This window comes from Rhinoraja longicauda, chromosome 2 (assembly GCF_053455715.1).
Source record: "Rhinoraja longicauda isolate Sanriku21f chromosome 2, sRhiLon1.1, whole genome shotgun sequence".
Lineage (NCBI taxonomy): Eukaryota > Metazoa > Chordata > Chondrichthyes > Rajiformes > Arhynchobatidae > Rhinoraja > Rhinoraja longicauda.
In genome coordinates, this window is record NC_135954.1 from 60,770,131 (window position 1) to 60,791,576 (window position 21,446).

Here is a 21,446-nt window from a genome sequence, read left to right on the forward strand (position 1 = left end):
AATGTTGCACAAACTCATATTTTAGCCAATAAAAAGACAAAATAAATTTACATTCCAAACAGTTCCAATAAAATGATTAGAGATTTCAATTCATTCCTTAATGCTGGATTGCTGCGCAACGAAAGTGAGGATTCAGCTAGAACTGTAACACTGAAAAGGTTAAAATGCAGGGTTTCAATGAAACTCAAATTGTTCTTGCAACTTTAGATACATGACATTTGATGGCTTTTTTGGACTTTCTGTACAATATAGTCACAGGTCAATCCTAGAATTACCTTAACAATTCAAGTATTCCTAGAGCAATAAATTTAAATTTTGGTTTAGAATTCTGGGACTTTTTTTCTCCAGATGGAATTTGATTTCATTCTGACAGTTAAAAAGGGTCTGGATTTTAACACCATGATAAATACTGTATGTTTATGCTTTGCAGCAAGAAGAGATTATTATCAGTAAATTTACTGCTGTGGGAGGCAAGGGTGGAGATTGTTGGGGCCCTGACCCAATTTTTTAAGCCATAGTTGAGCTGATTGAAGGACAGTAAATAGAGTCATTGTGTGAAACAGTGTGGAAAAATGTATTGGCTCTTTGGTCCAAATTGCCCACATTGGCCAACCTGTCCCAGCTACACTAGTCCCACCTGCCCACGTTTGGACAATATCCCTCCAAACCCGTGTCGAACTGCTTCTTAATTTTTGGGATAGTTCCAGCTTCAATTACCTCCCATGGCAGCTTGTTTCTTACATCCACCACCCTTTGTGTAAAGACGTTACCCCTCAGATTCCTATTAAATCTTTTCCCCTTCACCTTAAGCCTATGTCCTCTGGTCCTCGATTCACCTACTCTGGGCAAGAGACTGTGCATCTACCCGATCTATTCCTCTCATGATTTTATACACCTCTCAAATGTGATATCTTTATTCAGGAAGGGCAACAGTGATAAATAAGGAAATCACAGTCCCATTGACTATAACAGTGATGATAGGCAAGTTCATGGGGGAAAAAGAATCCGAGGCTATGATTAATCCACAGTTAGAAAGGCAGGATTAAGGAAAGAGAGTCAGCGTGTGGGAGATCCTATCTGATCAATTTGATTGAGTCTTTTGAAGTGCTAACAAAATGTATTGATAAGGGAAGTGTCATCATGATGATGTAGTCTATTTGAACTTTGGTAAGGCCTTTGACAAGGGCCTACATGCAAATTTGTAACAGCAGTGTAACACGGGGATTAGTGCTGGTATCCTTGTTGTTTGTAACATATATAAACAATTTTGAAATTAATGTACAAAATAGGATTCATAAATTGGTAGATGACATAAAAATTGGCGATGTAGCTAACCACGAGTAAGATAGTTGTAAACTAAAGGATGACATTGATCAATTGGTAAAATGAGTAAAGCAATGGCAGATAGAACTTAATTCTAAAAATTGCTAAGGGATGCTCTATGGGAAAATGTTCTCAATCAATAGTAGGACACAGTGATATATTGAAGAATGAAGGGTCATTGGTGAACAGATACAAGGATCCCTTAAAGTGGCAACGCAAGTAGAAAGGTTTGTGAAGAAAGTATACAGGATAATTGCCTTTTTCAGCTAGGGTGTTGAATATAAGAGCGGGGATGTTGTTGTACAACATTATAAATCACTGGGCTTCGGTTATATCTGGAATGTTCTGTGTGGTTTGGGTTATTATGTCACAGGAAGCAGGTGATTACCTTGGAAAGGTTCACAAGGATGGTTCTTTCTTGGGATGAAGCTTTTCAGTTATAAGGAGAGACCCGAAAGGTAGGGTTTGTTTCCTTTGGTTTGTTTCCTTTGGGGTCACAATAGAAGTATGCAAAATTATGCGAGGCTGAGAAAGAAAACTATAAACCTTTCTCCTAGACAGATGCGACTAAAACATGATAACACAGTTCTATGGTAAGGGATAAGAAAGTTAGAGAAGATCTGAACAGGATTTTATAGGCAACTAGAATCATTGTCATAAAACAAAGAAGAAATTCATTTGAGGATCTTGCCTATTTTCTACGATTCCACACATAGATGACCACTTCGGTATCTGAGGGACCTTATTCTCTGTCTAATTGCCCCCAACCCCTTAAATCTGGAACACAATGCCTGTGTCAGTGGTGGATACAAAACTCTGATGACAATAAGTGACTGGACAAGCATGTGAATCACAATGGCTTAAACACAAAAGTCCCAATTTACCAGCTTCAGAAGGATTTTAACTATTTTATAAATTGTACATTGTTATTTAGTATATTGCACTAATAAACCAGTTCCCCAAAAAATCAAACTTGCAAAATAAGGTTGACAAAAAAACACTTAAAATAAGCAACAGTTTGAGAGCCATCTTCAGTCACATCTCTTATTCATTATTGAGTGCCTCCTCTAAATATTCACCATGGGGTGAAGTTGTTGTAAATGTAAGTTGATATAAATATTCATCGTTGAGTGAAGATGTTGTCCGAATCTTCATCCTCTTATAAATTACATCGTATTGATCCTCGAGCCAGTTGGCAGAAGGAATGGCAAGGCGGCGCTGACCAGAGAGGCTTCCCGCTCTACCTGGCCAGGTAGAATGCGGCGAGTCAGCCGCAACGCACCTGCCCACCCCGCTGTGACGCACCTCCTCGCCGTCTCTGTGACCTCACTTGACGCAACAACCTCACTCGATCAGCTCACCATTTACCTCGTGCCGGGCTCCCAGGCGGCGGCTGCAGCTCCCAGGCCGGGCTCGAGGCGGCTGCTGCAGCTCCCGGACCGGGCTCGAGGCGGCTGCTGCAGTTCCCAGACCGGGCTCAAGGCGTCTCTGGGACCGGGCTCAAGGCGGCTGCTGCTGCAGCTCGCAGACCAGGCATGAAACGGCTATTTTTTGCGCCCAGGCCGGTCTTGAAACGGCTGCTGCTTTGCCTCCGACGAGTGAGCATCATCATCATGGGCGAAATCGTAATAGTTCAGCCATAACTTGGCTTAAATACTCAGCAACGTTGAATGAGATAAAGCACTGAAACACACACGCTCGCACAATAGAAAAATGTAAATATTTGCAAAGCTCCATATATAAGTAAAATCCCACACAAAATATTCCAATGGCGAAGCTTTCTTCAAAAATAAAGCAACGAGTATAACTTGGGCAATTTAAAATAGTTAATCGTTGTAAAGACTCCCAACCACCCAGGGCAGTCAGATTGCAGAAAACCGCTGTGGACTTCAGTTACTGCATCATAACCCAGTCAATAATACGATTGGGACAAGTATCACTTTATTGGTATGGTTCATAAAGGTGGATATTACAGCGATAGAAGCCTTATAAAGAATGGGCTGGAAAATCAGTTAAATATATATAACAGTATAACAGAACTTTATTGTCATTCGGTATAAACATGGGGATGGTTATTATTGGTTTAAGAACAGAAAACAGAAAAAACAGGTTGTTCTGTTGCTGAAACTTCCTCCGACATCTGATATATCAAGCTTTACTTTCCAATCTACCCTCACATCCCTCAATTCAATTATATTTTCATATTTATCCTATGACGTAGAAAGAGACCATTCGTCCCATTGAGCGTATGCTAGCTCAGAGCAATTCCATTATTCCTCACTTGTTTCCCTGTAATCTACTCTCCCTGATATGCTCATTAACTTCTACCACTCTACATTCTCTTTTTACCACCTCCTAACACTTGGGAGAAATTGCAGTGTCGGTTAAATGTCACGACTTAAGTAAGTGCCCACTTACTTAAATCATTACATTTAACAACTGTAATTTAAACATAACAGGGGGTTATTGCATCCTCCGGTTTCTTCCACATTCCAAGACACGCAGGTTTCCAGATTATGTGAATAAAGCCCATTCCAATGTGAATCAAGCATTCCAGACAATACCAGGACAAATAGTGCTTACAAATGTTCAGTTATTTATAAATCCTCATGAGGATGGTGTGTTTTACAAATAAAGTATCATAGAAACATACAAATAAATTAATAACACTCCTAAATATATTGTTTTGCTTACATGTAAGGCTTGCTTACAGGTAACAGTTTGAAGTATACAATAGCATTTCTTCGTTCATGAGAAACGTCCTGCAAATTGTCCTTTTTGAAAACAAAGTTTTATGTTCTTCACTGCGAGGACAGTCGGCTGCTATGCTTTATTCTGCAACACATGTAATGCCGTGGTTTACCTTGACAGATTTCGTGAACCCGCGATTGATAATGTGGCAGGAAGGTTTCTCTGGAGATGGTTATCTCTGAATTCAATCACTGTCCGCGTATACTTTGATTCGATTGTACATTGCAAAACTGCCTTCAATTGAGCATTGTTGGTGCCGGTTTGTACAGCATGATCTGAACAAACGATATCCAATTTTTTTGGACATCAGCTTTCTATGGCACCACGGCTGTATCTGCGCTGAATGCAAGTTCACAAACTTCGAAAACTTACCCGCCCTCTAATTCCGTTGCATCCAATCGCTTGTAAGCACTGTGCGAGAATAATAGCACAATCAAATATATTGCGCAGCACAATCGTAGAAGACTCACACCTCCTTGTTAACTATTTGCAGCAGCGTGGTAGTTAATAAGATTAAAAATTAAGCATCTGGCTTTGCCAGTACCAGATTTCTGGATAGAGCTTCAACAACTTTTCACCGGGTCAGTAAAAAGTGTGCGGCATCTCGCAGCTGAAAAGATTCCACAGTGAACACTTAGATATGGAAGAGCTCAGACCTTCGTGGGACAATCCCATGCAGTTTGTGTTCGCCTGCATTTCATTTGCAGTCGGGCTGGGGAATGTATGGCGTTTTCCTTATCTCTGTCAGATGCACGGTGGAGGTGAGTTGTCGTGTTTATTTATGCGCAGTGCATCCTTATCAACAGGTAAAGTCTTTTGATTGTTCTTATAGAGGGGGATCAGTCGGGAGGAAACTCTCCAAATAGAGTATTTCTTCAACAAATGCAACTAGTCAGACAGCATTTGGAGTTTTGTATTAACCCACTTATCTGAGGAGGAATGGGCAACCCACTCTCCACAGCTGTAAATTAAAACAATATTGTGTAGGAAAGAACTGCTGATGCCCTGCAACACCTCTGCAACAGTCTGTTCGAACTTCTACCACCGGGCAGATGATACAAGGCCGTCTACTCCCTCACCTCCAGACTCAAAAACAGCTTCATCCCCAGGGACATAACTGCTATGAACCGGTCCTGCTGAGCCAGATGGTCACATTGCACAGTGAACGGCACAGATCTACTTGCACTTTATTCTGTTTTAAAACTGTTCTAATTTGTTTCATTGGGTTGTTTAAATTAATACTGACTAGCTAAGTGATTCGTTGCATCGTATGGGAGGCGCATTCCCAATCTCGTTGTACCCCTGTACTATGACATTAAAGATGTATTGTATTGGTTGAAACTGAAGATAGACACCAAAAGCTGGAGTAATTTAATTCAGCGACACAGGCAGCATCTCTGGAGAGAATGAATGGGTAACGTTTCAGGGTCGAAATCCTTAATACAATATTGTTCACAATTAGACAATAGACAATAGGTGCAGGAGTAGGCCATTCAGCCCTTCGAGCCAGCACCGCCATTCAATGCGATCATGGCTGATCACTCTCAATCAGTACCCCGTTCCTGCCTTCTCCCCATACCCCCCCCCCCCCCCCACTCCGCTATCCTTAAGAGCTCTATCCAGCTCCCTCTTGAAAACATCCAACGAACTGGCCTCAACTGCCTTCTGAGGCAGAGAATTCCACACCTTCACCACTCTCTGACTGAAAAAGTTCTTCCTCATCTCCGTTCTAAATGGCCTACCCCTTATTCTTAAACTGTGGCCCCTTGTTCTGGACCCCCCCCCCAACATTGGGAACATGTTTCCTGCCTCTAATGTGTCCAATCCCCTAATTATCTTATATGTTTCAATAAGATCCCCCCTCATCCTTCTAAATTCCAGTGTATACAAGCTCAATCGCTCCAGCCTTTCAAAATACGACAGTCCCGTCATTCCGGGAATTAACCTAGTGAACCTACGCTGCACGCCCTCCATAGCAAGAATATCCTTCCTCAAATTTGGAGACCAAAACTGCACACAGTACTCCAGGTGCGGTCTCACCAGGGCCCGGTACAACTGTAGAAGGACCTCTTTGCTCCTATACTCAACTCCTCTTGTTATGAAGGCCAACATTCCATTGGCTTTCTTCACTGCCTGCTGTACCTGCATGCTTCCTTTCATTGACTGATGCACTAGGACACCCAGATCTCGTTGAACTCCCCCTCCTCCTAACTTGACACCATTCAGATAATAATCTGCCTTTCTATTCTTACTTCCAAAGTGAATAACCTCACACTTATCTACATTAAACTGCATCTGCCATGTATCCGCTCACTCACACAACCTGTCCAAGTCACCCTGCAGCCTTATTGCATCTTCCTCACAATTCACACTACCCCCCAGCTTAGTATCATCTGCAAATTTGCTAATGGTACTTTTAATCCCTTCGTCTAAGTCATTAATGTATATCGTAAATAGCTGGGGTCCCAGCACCGAACCTTGCGGTACCCCACTGGTCACTGCCTGCCATTCCGAAAGGGACCCATTTATCCCCACTCTTTGCTTTCTGTCTGTCAACCAATTTTCTATCCATGTCAACCGAAGATAGACACAAAAAGCTGGTGTAACTCAGCGGAACAGGCAGCATCTCTGGAGAGCAGGAATTGGTTGCATTTCGAGTCGAGACCCTTCTTCAGACTGAAATTCACGGGAAAGGGAAACGAGCTTCCCTTTCCCTCGTTTCCCTTTCCCGTAACTTTCAGTCTGAAGACTGATCTCGATTCGAAACGTCACCCATTCCTTCTCTCCAGATAAAAATATTGTTCAGCAGGGGTCCCCTGTTCCGTAGGAGTCCTGCTGGGGCCATTACACTTCAGTTGCATATCAATGTTTTGGCTGATGGAATTGATGGATTTGTGGCCAAGTTTGCAGATGACATAAGATAGCTGGAGGGACAGGTGGTGAAGAGGAAACGGGGAGTATGCAGAAGGATTTGGATAGGTAGCAAAGTGTGCAGTCAAGCACCAATTGCCACTTTTGATCGTTGTAGTTGACGAAAGAAAGAAAGAAAGAAAGAAATGCACTTTGGTAGAAGGAATAAAGGTGTAGACTATTTTTTAAATGGCAAGAGTACTCATAAATCGGAGATGCAAAGGGACTTGGGAAGGCTGGAACGGAATTCTAAAAAGTTCATTTGTAATTCAAATTAGTAAAGAAGGCCAATTCAGTATTTGCGTTTGTTTTGAGAGAACTAGAATGGTTAAAACAACAGGAATGGGATGTTGAGGCTTTGTAAGGAACTAGTCAGGCTGCATTTTGAGTTTTGTGGCTATTAGCCCACATATCTCAGGAGGGATGGGCCAGTATTGGAGAATGCCTAGAGAGTTCCACGAAGGGATGATTGTGTAAGAACATAACTGCAGATGCTGGTACAAATCGAAGGTGTTTATTTCACAAAATGCTGGAGTAACTCAGCAGGTCATGCAGCATCTCAGGTCATCTCAGCATCTAGGGCGGCACGGTAGCGCAGCGGTAGAGTTGCTGCTTTACAGCGAATGCAGTGCCGGAGACTCAGGTTCGATCCTGACTACGGGTGCTGCACTGTAAGGAGTTTGTACGTTCTCCCCGTGACCTGCGTGGGTTTTCTCCGAGATCTTCGGTTTCCTCCCACACTCCAAAGACGTACAGGTTTGTAGGTTAATTGGCTGGGTAAATGTAAAAATTGTCCCTAGTGGGTGTAGGATAGTGTTAATGTGCGGGGATCGCTGGGCGGCACGGACTTGGTGGGCCGAAAAGGCCTGTTTCCGGCTGTATATATATGATATGATGATATGATATGATAGAAGGAATGGGTGACGTTTCGGGTCGAGACCCTTCTTCAGACTGATGTCGGGGGTGGGACAAAGGAAGGATATAGGTGGAGACAGGAAGATAGAGGGAGAACTGGGAAGGGGGAGGGGAAGAGAAGGACAGAGGATCTATCTAAAGTTGGAGGTCAATGTTCATACCGCTGGGCTGCAAGCTGCCCAAGCGAAATATGAGGTGCTGTTCCTCCAATTTCCGGTGGGCCTCACTATGGCACTGGAGGAGGCCCATGACAGAAAGGTCAGACTGGGAGTGGAAGTTGAAGTGCTCAGCCACCGGGAGATCAGGTTGGTTAAGGCAAAACGATCACCGAGCCTGTGTTTGGTTTCGCCAATGTAAAGAAGTTGACATCTAGAGCAGCGGATACAATAGATGAGGTTGGGGGAGGTGCAGGTGAACCTCTGTCTCACCTGGAAAGACTTTCAGTCCTTGGATGGAGTTGAGGGGGGAGGTAAAGGGACAGGTGTTGCATCTCCTGCGGTTGCAGGGGAAAGTGCCAGGGGATGGGGTGGTTTCGGAGGGACAAGTGGACCAGGGAGTTACGGAGGGAAAGGTCTCTGCGGAACGCAGAAAGGGGAGGGGATGGGATAATTGGGTTAACATAAGATAAGCATTTGACGGCTCTGGGCCTGTGCTCGTTGGAGTTTAGGATGAAGGGGGACCTCGTTGAAACTTACCGAATAGTGAAAGGCCTGGATAGTGTCGATGAGGAGAGGATGTTTCGCTAGTGGGAGAGTCTAGGACCAGAAGCCATAGCCTCAGAATAAAAAGACGAACCTTTAGAAAGGAGATAAGGATGAATTGCTATCATCAGAGGGTGATGAATCTGAGGGATTTATTGCGACAGATGGCTGTGGAGGCCAAGTCATTGGGTATTTTTAAAGCGGCGATCGATAGGTTCTTGATTAGTACGGGTGTCAAAGGTTTTGGGCAGAAGGCAGGAGATTGGGGTTGAGAGGGAAAGATAGATCAGCCATGATTGAATGGCAAGTAAGTCTTGATGGGTCAGATGGCCTAATTCTGTTCCTATGACTTAGAAGTACCTTTAGTCTTTTGTATAATAAATGTTTCCTTTCTACATTTCAACTTTTTCAATTTACTGGCAAAGGTCAGAAACTGTCAAAGTAAATGTGGTGCCAGAAGCAAATCCATGGTAAATGCTTGGCCAACAAGGCAGCTGACCCTTTGTTCTCATGGCTCATGAAGTGAAAATGCTGTTACCAGATGTGGTTGGGAGGAAGGTTGCTCAGTTTGCTACTGCAACATAACCTCCTCAGAGTACTGCCATCTATATACTAAAATTCTCGTTTGTTATAGAAACATAGAAACATAGAAAATAGGTGCAGGAGTAGGCCATTCGGCCCTTCGAGCCTGCACGCCATTCAATATGATCATGGCTGATCATCCAGCTCATCTTGTTTATGACTGAACCTCAGCCAAAACGGTACACGATAGGGCAACAATTTTAGGCCCACTTTACTCATCATTGTCACTTTAATGATAATGCAAGTCATTTTATTGAAATCGGTGTTATATTTTTAAAGTTATTCACGTTTTTAAGTTTAAAAGGAGAGGGGGGAGAGGGGAGGGGGGGTTGAAGAGAGAGGGGAGGGGGAGGACAGGGTGCTGCACCAATGCAGGAGAGGTTTGGGCCCAACGAGTCCACTTGGTCTAGTAGAATATAACCCCAGAGGTTAAACGAATTTGGCACTGAGTAGTTTGGGATTTTCTGCACTATTGATTCGCCAGGCAGGATGCCGTTCTCCATCATGCGATGCCGAGGAACGTGAGTTCGCGAGCACCAAACAGGCATTTGTTCGTGTTAATGACAATTCCATATTCGTCGAGATGCCAGAACAGTAATCTGAGGTGTTTCTTGTGTTCGTCTTCGCTGGAGCTCGCTACCAACACGTCGTCGGTGTATGCGTAGATGAAATCGAGGCCGGAGAGTACGTGGTCCATGAAATGCTGAAACGATTGTGCTGCGTTCCGCAAACCAAACGGCCACCGTACAAATTCGAACGTCCCGAACGGAGTGAGTCCAGCTGTCTTGGGAATATTGGCAGGCTCAACCAGAATTTGATAATATGCGTGCAGGAAAGCAAATCCGGTTGCTGATGCCCTATCAAGACTGCAGGTGGATGTTCTGAATGCAGCCACACTCATCGATCCTGGTCTTATCCATTACCAGACGCATACAGCCCTAAAATTGGAAGATGTACCTATCGGTGACACGAGAAACCATCATATGTGACACTTCCACTGGCAAACCAAGGCCGTTTGTGCCTAGGACGATGCATCGAGAAGTTTTCAGCGCGCTGCACATTAACATCCGGGCAAGAAGGCTACGATAAAACTAATCTCCGAGCGTTTCATCTGGCCTTTTATCAAGTGTGACGTTGGATTATGGACGAAGAAATGCATTCAAGAGAGAGCTAGATAGAGCTCAAGGATAGCAGAGTCAGGAGGTATGGGGAGAAGGCAAGAACGGGGTACTGATTGGGAATGATCAGCCATGATCACATTGAATGGTGGTGCTGGCTCGAAGGGCCGAATGGCCTACTCCTGCACCTATTGTCTATAAGACTTGTCTACCATGTCAACAATCCAAGATCTCCAGGCACACTAGGATCCCTTTCGGTGAGTTTCCTGTACCGAATACCGGTTCGAGCACATGCACCTGGACTTGGTCGGCCCTCTCCCACCGTCAAGAAACTACACATATCTGCTCACTTGTGAAGCTCAGTTCACAAGCCGGCAAGATGCTATCCCAGTCATCAACATTTCAGCGAAAACAATAGTCCGCGCGGAAATGGTTTACGGCACAACTCTGAAGCTGCCCGGCGAATTTGTCGAACCAGTCCCCACAGACAGATCCTATGATCCAAGCAGGAATGCTGATCGATTACAGCGAACTATGCAGCAACTCAGGCCAACACTGACACGGCGAACACCTGCAATGGTCTACGTGCCTGCTGACCTCCAATGCTGCACACATGTTTCGGTCCGACACAACGCCGTCCGCCGACCTCTTCAACAAGCATATGATGACTCTTACCAAGTCATCCAATGCCTACCCAAAAGTTTTCTGATCTATCAGAATGGAAAAAATGACACCGTATCCATCGACTGGTTAAAGCCAGTCGAGAACCAACTGACTACCTCACCCACCAAACCAGCGAAATCACAAGACCCCCAACATTTCCTGTCAAAGGCCTGCAGTACCAAACAAGATCAGGCTGTAAAATCAACCCACCAGACGGGGCAGGACAAAGCCAGGCAGTTGCCACCTTGTATGACTCGGTGGCCGAGGGGGGAGCTGTGGCGCCTTCACGCCCACCTTGGTACAGCCTGTCACCGCTGGTGACTTACCAGCAGCCTCACGAGAAGGTCCAGCCACAAGAGCTCCATAATAACTCCAAGGTCAGATGCACTAATTGGCCTTTTCTGCACGCAAGTTATGATTGGTGAGAATGTAGGTAAAAGGGGCTTCTGGAATAAATGTGACACAAGGTGTCTGGCTCAGCTAAGTGTTATTTGTTCTTTGTTTTCTGTTGTGGGATTCAGTAGATCCTACAATGTGACTATGGAATCTATTTTAAAGAAAGGGAACATTTGCAGTTTGGACACACATGAAGGCAATCAAATGTTTTGCTGTGAAGGTGATTAAATTATTATTTTTTTAGTTTTAATATATCAGTTATCCAACAAGGAAAAGGGCCATTTGGTCCCTGAGTCCATGCCAACGATCAGGAACCTATTTACATTTTTCCTTTATTACATTTATCCTTTACAAATTCTATTTTATTCCCCCCACCCCACCCCCACATTTCCATCAACATTCCCCAGATTCTACCACTCGTATACATCTGGAGCAACTTACAGTAACCATTAAACCACCACATTGAATATCACCACAGCGAAATCAAATATACATACATACAAGATCTGAATTTTAATAGTATAAGAAGATAGATAGATAGATAGATAGATAGATAGATAGATAGATAGATAGATAGATAGATAGATAGATAGATAGATAGATAGATAGATAGATAGATAGATAGATAGATAGATAGATAGATAGATAGATAAGAGTTGGAATGGGATAGTCATGATGGCGCTTTGAGAAAGTGTAATCTACCCATGATGGACTGAGTGGCATCCTTCTCTGCTAAATTACTTGCTGATACCATGATTTTCATTTGTGTCGTACTCAATCCTGCAATTGATAATGGAGCAACATTGGAAAAGATATTGGACTAGACGTCCAGCTTTTCCTCTCAAAAGGGAACGTACTTAGGACAGAGTAAAACTTAAATTAAAGGAAAATTAAACAAGGTATTAGGTGATAATCAGAGCTACAGTATGTAAAGTTGGAACTTGTGTTTCAATGTATTCCACAAATAATTTTGCATTTTTCTCTTTCAGGTGGATTTTTAATTCCTTATATCATCATGTTAGTTGTGGAAGGACTCCCTTTGTTTTATATGGAGCTCACACTGGGACAATTGATGAGAAAGGGAAGCATTGGTGCTTGGAATGCAGTCAACCCGTATTTGATTGGTGTTGGTATGTGATTTCCTTTCCTGAAAGTTAATCTAAGAAGAAGACCTATTGAACCTATTGAGTCAACTTTTCTTTCTCCCACAAACAGGTGCAGGAAGTCTTGTTGTAGCATTCCTCGTCTCTGTGTATTACAACGTCATCAATTCCTGGAGTCTTTGGTATCTATTTCATTCATTTCAGGTATGTGAAAATAGAGTTGAATTGTCAATCATATTTTAAACTGGACTAGCCACATGAATACTGTGGCTGCAAGAGCACATCTGAAGGCAGGTATCTAAAGGGCCTGTCCCACTTAGGCGATTTTTTAGGCGACTGCCGGCGACTGTCAAAGTCGTAGCAGATCGCCAAAATTTTCTTTTACCCTACGACAATGACCACGACAATGCCGAGTCAGGTGGAAATTACACTGTCTTCGGAAACATCGCGAAAATTCCCACGCTGTCAATGCTTCTCCGGCGTCCTAATTTTCTGGGTTGCCTATCTGGGTTGGGAGCCTACTTTAAATGTAATCACTGATGGCCATAAACATTGCAAAAATTCCCACGCTCACCTGACCGTCAAATTGTCGCCTCCAATCTACCTGTCAAATGTCCTGATGGTAAATAAATTGGTTAAACACAAGTATTTTATGGTATCTTCAAATTACTTTACTTATTTTAATATTACGTGCTTTTAAATGCATCTAAGAGAACCTAGCAAACCCGGGGACAGCATGCGACAGCGCCCGCAATACGCAATGATACCTGGCGACAAGCCAGCTGTCGCTGAGAAATTTCACTCCGGTTGATTTCTCAGCGATGCGCTGAGATCCACTACGATTCTTGGAAAACTCCTCACGATCATGCCCGTGACACCCCGGCGAACTGTCGGCGACAACCTAATCGCCGGCAGTCGCCTTAAAATCGCCCGAAGTGGGATGGGCCCTTTACATCCAGTATTTCATATGTCGGCTTTAGACTTTAGAAATACAGCGTGAATACAGGTCATTCAGCCCACAAAGTCCGCGCTGAACATCGATCACCCCTGTACATTAGCTCTATCCTACGCACCAGGGACAATTTACAACTTTTGTTTTCTGAAGCCAATTAACCTCCAAACCTGTACACCTTTGAAGCATGGGAGGAAACCGAGAGCACCTGGAGGAAATTCACACAGTCACAGGGAGAACGTACAAACTCCGTACAGACAGCATCCATGGTTAAGATTGAAGCCGGGTCTCTGGCGCTGTAAGGCAGCAACTCTACCGCTGCGCCACCGTGATATATTAAGACTTCCTGCACCTGCTAGTGAGAGAAAGAAAAGTTGACTCGACAGGTCTTCTTCTTAGATTAGCTTTGAAGAAAGGAAATCAAATATGGGTTGACTCCTTTCCAAGCACAAATGCTTCCCTGTGTCACTCGGTTGACATCTTTCTCATCCTTTTTACCAATTACCAGCAGCGTGACAGAAGTGTGATGGAATGCTTTGCAATTTCCAAAATTAGTTCAATCCCAGCAACACCCAATTAGCTTATCATGATCCAAGCAGCTCAACTTGAGCCAAACCTCCAGCAGAGTTGACCAGAGTTGCTTGACAACCACCCAAACAAATGTAAAGTAGACCAAAACCAAATTAAATTGCATTTGCCAATACCACAAAACATTGCAAACATCTTGAAGTGAATTCCCCCTCATTCCTCCATGGGCAATCCTAAACTGTTTGCAGGTACATTTACAACGGAGCAAGTCTTTTGATCAATCTATAATCACCAGGTGATGCCACCAGCACTGGCTGCCGCGTCAACAGTCTGTTAGTCCTTTCTACTGTTTTTATTATTTTAAGTATGTGTTAGTGTTTCAGTGTTTCTTGGTTTGTTTTACGTGGGGGGTGGGGAGGGGAGAATTGAGGAAAACTTTTTTTCAATCTCTTCCTCGACGGAGATGCGATATTTCTCCGTATCATATCTCCGTCCCCACTGTGGCCTAACATCATGGAGTGGTACGGCCTTTCCTGGAGACCGACCCGGCGCTTCAAGCTGCACGTGCAGCGCGGACTTTAACATCGGAGCTTACAATCCTTTGCCGAGGATCGACTGTGGAGAGCTCAAACCGCGGGGCCTGTGGACTTTAACATCGTGAAGCCTGCAGTCTCTGGTAAGAAGAGGCCGACTCGGGAGCTCCAATGCTACGGAGAGTGTTTCAATCCGTCCCGACGCCGGAATTTCGATCATCCCTGACGCCGGAGTTTCGATCATCCCAATGCGAGGGCTTGGACAGTCGGCAGCGGCGACTGCGGATGGTTCAACAGCCCCGACCACGGTTGAACAAAGAGGAAGATGATTGAACTTTACCTTCCATCACAGTGAGGAAGTGGAATCCGCTGAGGTTGATGTTTATGTTAAATTTTATTTGATATGGCTGTGTCTTGTTGCTTTTTACGTAGTATGACTGTATGGTAACTCAAATTTCACTGTACCTTAATTGGTACATGTGACAATAAATTGAATCTTGAATCTAATTATTATTTTATTATCAAACACAATCACAATAATACTTTATTGGGCAAGTATGTTTGGCAACATACGAGGAACTTCATTTGCCATACAGTCATAACAATAAAAAGCAACAGGACACACAAAATACATTTTAATGTGAACATCCACCACAGTGACTCCTTCACATTCCTCACTGTGATGGAAGGCGAAAAAAGGTTCAACCTTCTTTGTCCTCCAGCGGTTGGGGGCCTCTAACCTTCCGTTGACGGGACGATCTTGACTCCCGTAGCCGGCGGTGGGCCTTCCTCGTTGAGGTGATCCAGCTTCTGCATCGGGCGGGGGGGGGGGGGGTTCTCTGCTCCCTCGCGCTGAGCGATCTGTGATGGATAGATGCTTTCTTTCCAATAATAGCAAATTAAAAAGCACAGCTATGAATCAAAGGAATGAAAGTCCAGGGAACTTACTTTGCTTATGTTACTTGTTCATTCATTTGAGTTAAAAATTAGAATTTGACACTTATTTCTCCATTTTGCAGAGTCCCATACCATGGGCCAGCTGCCCAGTAAACCAAAACAAGACTGCATTGATTGAGGAATGTGCAAAAAGCTCCCCCACTGAATATTTCTGGTACAGAAATACATTAAATATCTCTCCAACAATTGATGATACTGGTCATATCCACTGGGGTATGATTCTGTGCCTTGTACTTTCATGGCTTTTTGTCTATATCTGCATACTTCGAGGAACTGAATCTACTGGAAAGGTAACTATTGCTGATTTGTTTGTGCTCTGATAGGCAAATTTGGAATATTTAAAGTATTTCTCTCATTCTGTAAACCTGCAAGAATGTAGCAAAAAATGATCCTTTTTTTATCAAGTTGATTCTTCAATTAAATTCTCACCCCACCAAGCATTTTATTTTCCAATGCTTTCATTGTTGATATCCTCTTCAAATTCCCCAAATGGAAATCTGACCAGACACTTAAACAAACCAGCCACACACCCTGCGATGAGTAAAACGTCCAAGCTTTTGACTCAAGTCAGAGGTCATAGGTGCCAAATCAGGAGAGTTGTTGATACCCACAGCTTATATGTATGTTCAGCTCCTCAACTACTCAAAAGGTCTTGGCATCATCTTAGAAATAGGAACTAGAAATAGGAAGCTACTTGATTAACAATCTATCCTCTATTTAAAATATTTATTGCTACCATCATTTTCACACTGCGATCATGATATTGGGTGTTGGGTAGGCTGATGGGACTGAAGGCTGATAAATCCCCAGGGCCTGGTGGTCTGCATCCCAGGGTACTCAAGTAAGTGAGTCTAGAAATCGTGGACACCTTGGTGATCTTTTTCCAATGTTCTATAGATTCAGGATCAGTTCCTGTGGATTGGAGGGTAGCTAATGTTATCCCACTTTTTAAGAAAGGAGGGAGAGAGAAAACGGGAAATTATAGACCAGTTAGCCTGACATCAGTGGTGGGGAAGATGCTGGAGTCAATTATAAAAGAAGAAATTGCGGAACATTTGGATAGCGGTAACAGGATCGTTACGAGTCAGCATGGATTTACGAAGGGGAAATCACGCTTGACTAATCTTCTGGAATTTTTGAAGATGTAACTAGAAAATGGACAATGGAGAGCCAGTGGATGTAGTGTACCTGGACTTTCAGAAACCCTTTGATAAAGTCCCACATAGGAGATTAGTGGGCAAGATTAGAGCACATGGTATTGGGGGTAGTAGGGTGCTGACATGGATAGAAAATTGGTTGGCAGACAGGAAACAGACTAGGGATTAACGGGTCCCTTTCAGAATGGCAGGTAGTGACTAGTGGGGTACCGCAAGACTTGGTGCTGGGACCGCAGCTATTTACAATATATATTAATGACTTAGATGAAGGGATTAAAAGTAACATTAACAAATTTGTGGATGACACAAAGCTGGGTGGCAGTGTGAACTGTGAGGAGGATGCTATGTGGATGCAGGGTGACTTGGACAGGTTGTGTGAGTGATGCAGTTTAGTGTGGATAAATGTGAGGTTATCCATTTTGGTAGAAAGAACAGGAAGGCAGATTATTATCTGAATGGTGTCAAGTTAGGAAATAGGGACGTACAAAGAGATCTAGGTGTCCTTGTTTATCACTCACATAAAGTTAGCATGCAGGTACAGCAGGCAGTGAAGAAAGCTAATGGAATGTTGGCCTTTATGACAAGAGGAGTTGAGTATAGGAGCAAAGAGGTCCTTCTGCAGTTGTACAGGACCCTGGTGAGACTGCACCTGGAGTACTGTGTGCAGTTTTGGTCTCCAAATTTAAGGAAGGATATTCTTGTTATTGATTGTGTGCAACGTTGGTTCACTAGTTTAATTCCCGGAATGGCGGGACTGTCATATGTTGAAAGACTGGAGCGACTAGGCTTGTATACACTGGAATTTAAAAGGACAAGAGGGGATCTTATTGAAACATATACGATTATTAAGGGATTGGACACATTAGAGGCAGGAAACATGTTCCCAATGTTGGGGGAGTCCAGAACCAGGGGCCACAGTTTAACAATAAGGGGTAGGCCATTTAGAACGGAGATGAGGAAAAATGTTTTCAGTCAGAGAACTGTAAATCTGTGGAATTCTCTGCCTCAGAAGGCAGTGGAGGACAATTCTCTGGATGCTTTCAAGAGAGAGCTGGATAGAGCTCTTAAAGATAGCGGAGTCAGGGGGTATGGGGAGAAGGCAGGAACGGGGTACTGATTGTGAATGATCAGCCATGATCACATTGAATGACGGTGCTGGCTCGAAGGGCCGAATGGCCTACTCCTGCACCTATTGTCTATTAATATGTTCCACCTACAAAATGTATTGCAGACTCATTTTGGTTAGTTCACCAACATCTTTTAAATCTCTAATCTCCATCACGAGAAAGGACAAGGCAGCAGGGTGAGACCACCCACATGGAGGTGACAGATGCTGCGGGGCTGCAGGGATATTTTGTTACGTGGTAACTAGTTAGCGTCCACATTTCTGACATATCTTGGGGTTAACCTGTATAATGGAATGCCATCAGATACAAATTCCCAACCAATTAGACACCAGCCTGACCTGTGAGTAGATAATCATTTCTTCACTGATACTGCATCAAAATCATTGTTGAGAGGGATAACTTTACCATGCAATACACAATAGTTTCCGGAGGGAATTCAACACCTACTCCTCAAGGACTTTCAGAGATAGGTAATATTAGTCTTGTAGTGAGTATATCTCATATATGAATAATATGTGTCCATTCTGTTGGTTTGCCTCAAAATTTCTGAATGAACACATGCATAGGTTTTTCAAAGGAAAAACTCTTTAGCTGTTTGTTAGGGTATTGTCCTCCTGCCCAATATCTTTATAATCAAAGTTGTGAAGCAAACGAACAGTGACAACAATTTTCAAACCTTTGTGAGATTATTGTTTAATTCCTAGAGTCTCCATGACAATCTTGGCAGGTTGGTTGCATTGCTTTTATCCCTGCCCTGAGTGCAACAGTTCTATAGACTGGATCTTGTTTTTTAAAGAGACATTTGCAGAGCCTCTGCCCCATGAAGTGAAGGCCCTTCACAGTGAATAAATATCATAGCAGCAACACCAAAGAGAATAAAGGGCATATTAACAATTATTTATATATTTTTAATTGAATTTCAATTCCTCCCGGGAGAAAGGATGAAATGTTTTTTTTTACCCAGTTTCCCCCATGTCCCTCAATTGCAATCAGCAAACTCCTTAAGACATCACAATCTACCATTACTCATAAACTGGTGGTTATGATGATGTTTGAAACATACCACAACAAATTGATCAGGTTTAAGTTCTTGCCTTCTCCCACTCAATCCCCAAACCACTGCCATGGTATTGTTAAAATATCAGGCGGTGAATTTCCCTTTAGTGAGGAGGTGGAAGGGAACATTGACAGGATAATCGGCCAACCCCATCTTCCACCATCATGTCACAAGTCCTCAGGCAGCATAAATAAAATACAACCCTCGATATCCAACATTTGAGTCAAATTGACTCGTCAATAAAAATAACTTGATATCCACTGCACCACCTATAATTTGCTTGTTCAGTGCTGGATGACCCATAAATTTCTTCCAACTAAATATTGAGAAATTTGTTATCATTATCTTTAGTCACTGTCATAATCTTTGACCCTCTACTACCAACCTTCTTCTTGTTAATTGTCTGAAATACATCAAACTGTTCAAAGGTTCAGTGTAATATAGGAACTGTGAGTTTTGGACCTTCTTTCCACCCCATCACTAAAAATGCTTACTTCCATCTCTGTCATATCTGTGTCTCAACATGAGCTCATCTGCTGCTGAAACCATCATCTGTAATCTTTGTTACTTTTAACTGCAAAGATTCCAATGTATTCTTTAGCTGACATCTATTATTCTAACCCAGAAATAATACTGCATTAAATAAGCCTTCTTATTTCATGTTACCAGTTTATGAATATTATCATTCTCTGAAATGTCTTTAATAAATATAAATCATAAAACCACAACAAGTTAATGTAATTTGCATGAATAATAACAGATTTCATCTAAAATGTGAAGTTACAAAATTGAGCAATACAGTGTATGAGGGGGCTCATGGTGTGTACTGGTTGGAAACTCATGGCTATCCAAATGTTTATTTGACCACCTTGCCAGCAGTGCCCTTCCTTATTATTTCCCCACTCACATCCCTGGATTCTATGAAGAATGGAATAATGGAAGGTTAAACCATTTTGTAACAGACAGTGGTAAATACAACTCCTAAATGATTGATGAATGACTGTTTTAATGCACTACTCCTTTGTACAGGTGGTCTATGTGACTGCCTGCTTTCCATACGCAGTGCTGTTGATATATCTAATCCGAGGAGTGACGCTACATGGAGCAACAAGTGGAATCAAATACATGTTCACTCCAAAGGTAAAATCTTTTAGAATCTTTGAAAATGAATTAATTTAATGTTGCAACAGGTTCGTCAGGCATGATCTCCCTTTCACAAAACCATGCTGACTTTAGCCAATTTTATCATGTGCTTTCAAGTACTCGGAAACCTCACCTTTAATAATGAACTCTAAAATCTTACCAACCACTGAAGTCAGGCTAACCGGTGTTTAATTTCCCCTAGATAGACATAAAAAGCTAGAGTAATTCAGTGGGACAGGCAGCATCTCTGGAGAGGAATGGGTAACGTTTCAGGTCGAGACCCTTCTTCAGACCCTCTTTTGCTTCGCTCCCTTCTTGAACAATGGAGTACATTTGCGGTTTTCCAATCCTCTGGGATCACTCCTGACCCTAGTGATTCCTGAAAGATCACCACTAATGCCTCCACAATCTTTAAAGCTACCTCTTTCAGAACCCTGAGGTGTACTTCATCTGCTCCAGGTGACTTATCCAATTTCAGACCTTTCAGCTTCCCAAGCACCTTCTCCTTGGTAATAGCAACTCCACTAACTTCTGCACCCTGACTCTCTTGAATTTCTGGCATGTTGCTGGTGTCTTCCACTGTTAAGACTTACCTATTACTACCTCTCAAGTGTCATTTTCCTGTGGTCCAATGGCCACTCGTGCCTCCCTTTCACTCTTTACGTATCTGAAGAAACTTTTGGTATCCTCTTTTATATTATTGACAAGTCTACCTTCATGTTTCACCTTTTCTCCACTTATTGCCTTTTTAGTTTATTTTAGTTGGCTATTGAAAGCTTCCCAGTCTTCCAGCTTCCCGCTAATCTTTGCAATATTATATGCTTTCTCTTTTAGTTTTATGCACTTCGACTTCCTTGCATTATAGCATTTATTGCATGAGGTTTTAAGTGCAAAGATAAAGACGTGTCACTGAAAATATGAACGCCCCTGATGCTGGAATATTGTGTACAGGTCCAGTCTACCTGCCTAAATAAGGATACATTTGTGTCAGAGGGAGTGCAACAAAGGTTCATAAAGTCATCAAGCTTTCTGCAAGGCCTAGATGAAACTAAGTTTTCCTTGTGCTTTTTTTGAGTCTTTTGATACTCATTTTTCTTGGGTCGTGTTTCTTCATTTTTCTTGTCTGTGCAACATCGAATAAGACCATTTGGCTCACTGAGTCTATACTTGCTCCCACAGCAATCTGATTTTTCTTACCTTACTTATTTCCCTATAACCTATTTTCTCAAACATGCTCATTAATCCTCCCAATTCTTTTGTCACTCTCCAACACCATAACATATAATGGCCGATTATCCTAACAACAAACTCGTCTTTAGGATGTGGAGGAAAATGTGCAGAGTCACAGAGAGAAGGTGTAAACTCCACAAAGACAGCACAGGAGGTCAGAATCAAACTGGTTCACTGGAGCAACACAACCAAAGGAGCATCTGTTCCTTTTCCATTTCTCTTTCCATTTTAGGGTCTGATTATTCTTGCTTTTGGTTAACTTATTAAAATTATGCCAGTTAAGATTAATGTTAATATTTT

At 42.8% G+C, this 21,446-nt stretch overlaps 1 protein-coding gene across 1 annotated transcript in view; it reads left to right on the forward strand.

Annotated features, from left to right (window-relative positions):
- The first annotated feature begins 595 nt into the window (after window positions 1–595).
- Window positions 596–21,446, forward strand: part of slc6a20 (solute carrier family 6 member 20) — a 51,516-nt gene continuing 30,665 nt past the window's right edge. Inside the window, exons 1-6 of the mRNA XM_078428158.1 lie at window positions 596–615; window positions 4,702–4,835; window positions 12,349–12,489; window positions 12,575–12,666; window positions 15,495–15,722; window positions 19,803–19,913. Of these exons, the coding sequence (XP_078284284.1) occupies window positions 4,715–4,835; window positions 12,349–12,489; window positions 12,575–12,666; window positions 15,495–15,722; window positions 19,803–19,913 (693 nt within the window). The 5' untranslated portion in view covers window positions 596–615; window positions 4,702–4,714. The remainder of the gene's footprint in view (window positions 616–4,701; window positions 4,836–12,348; window positions 12,490–12,574; window positions 12,667–15,494; window positions 15,723–19,802; window positions 19,914–21,446) is intronic.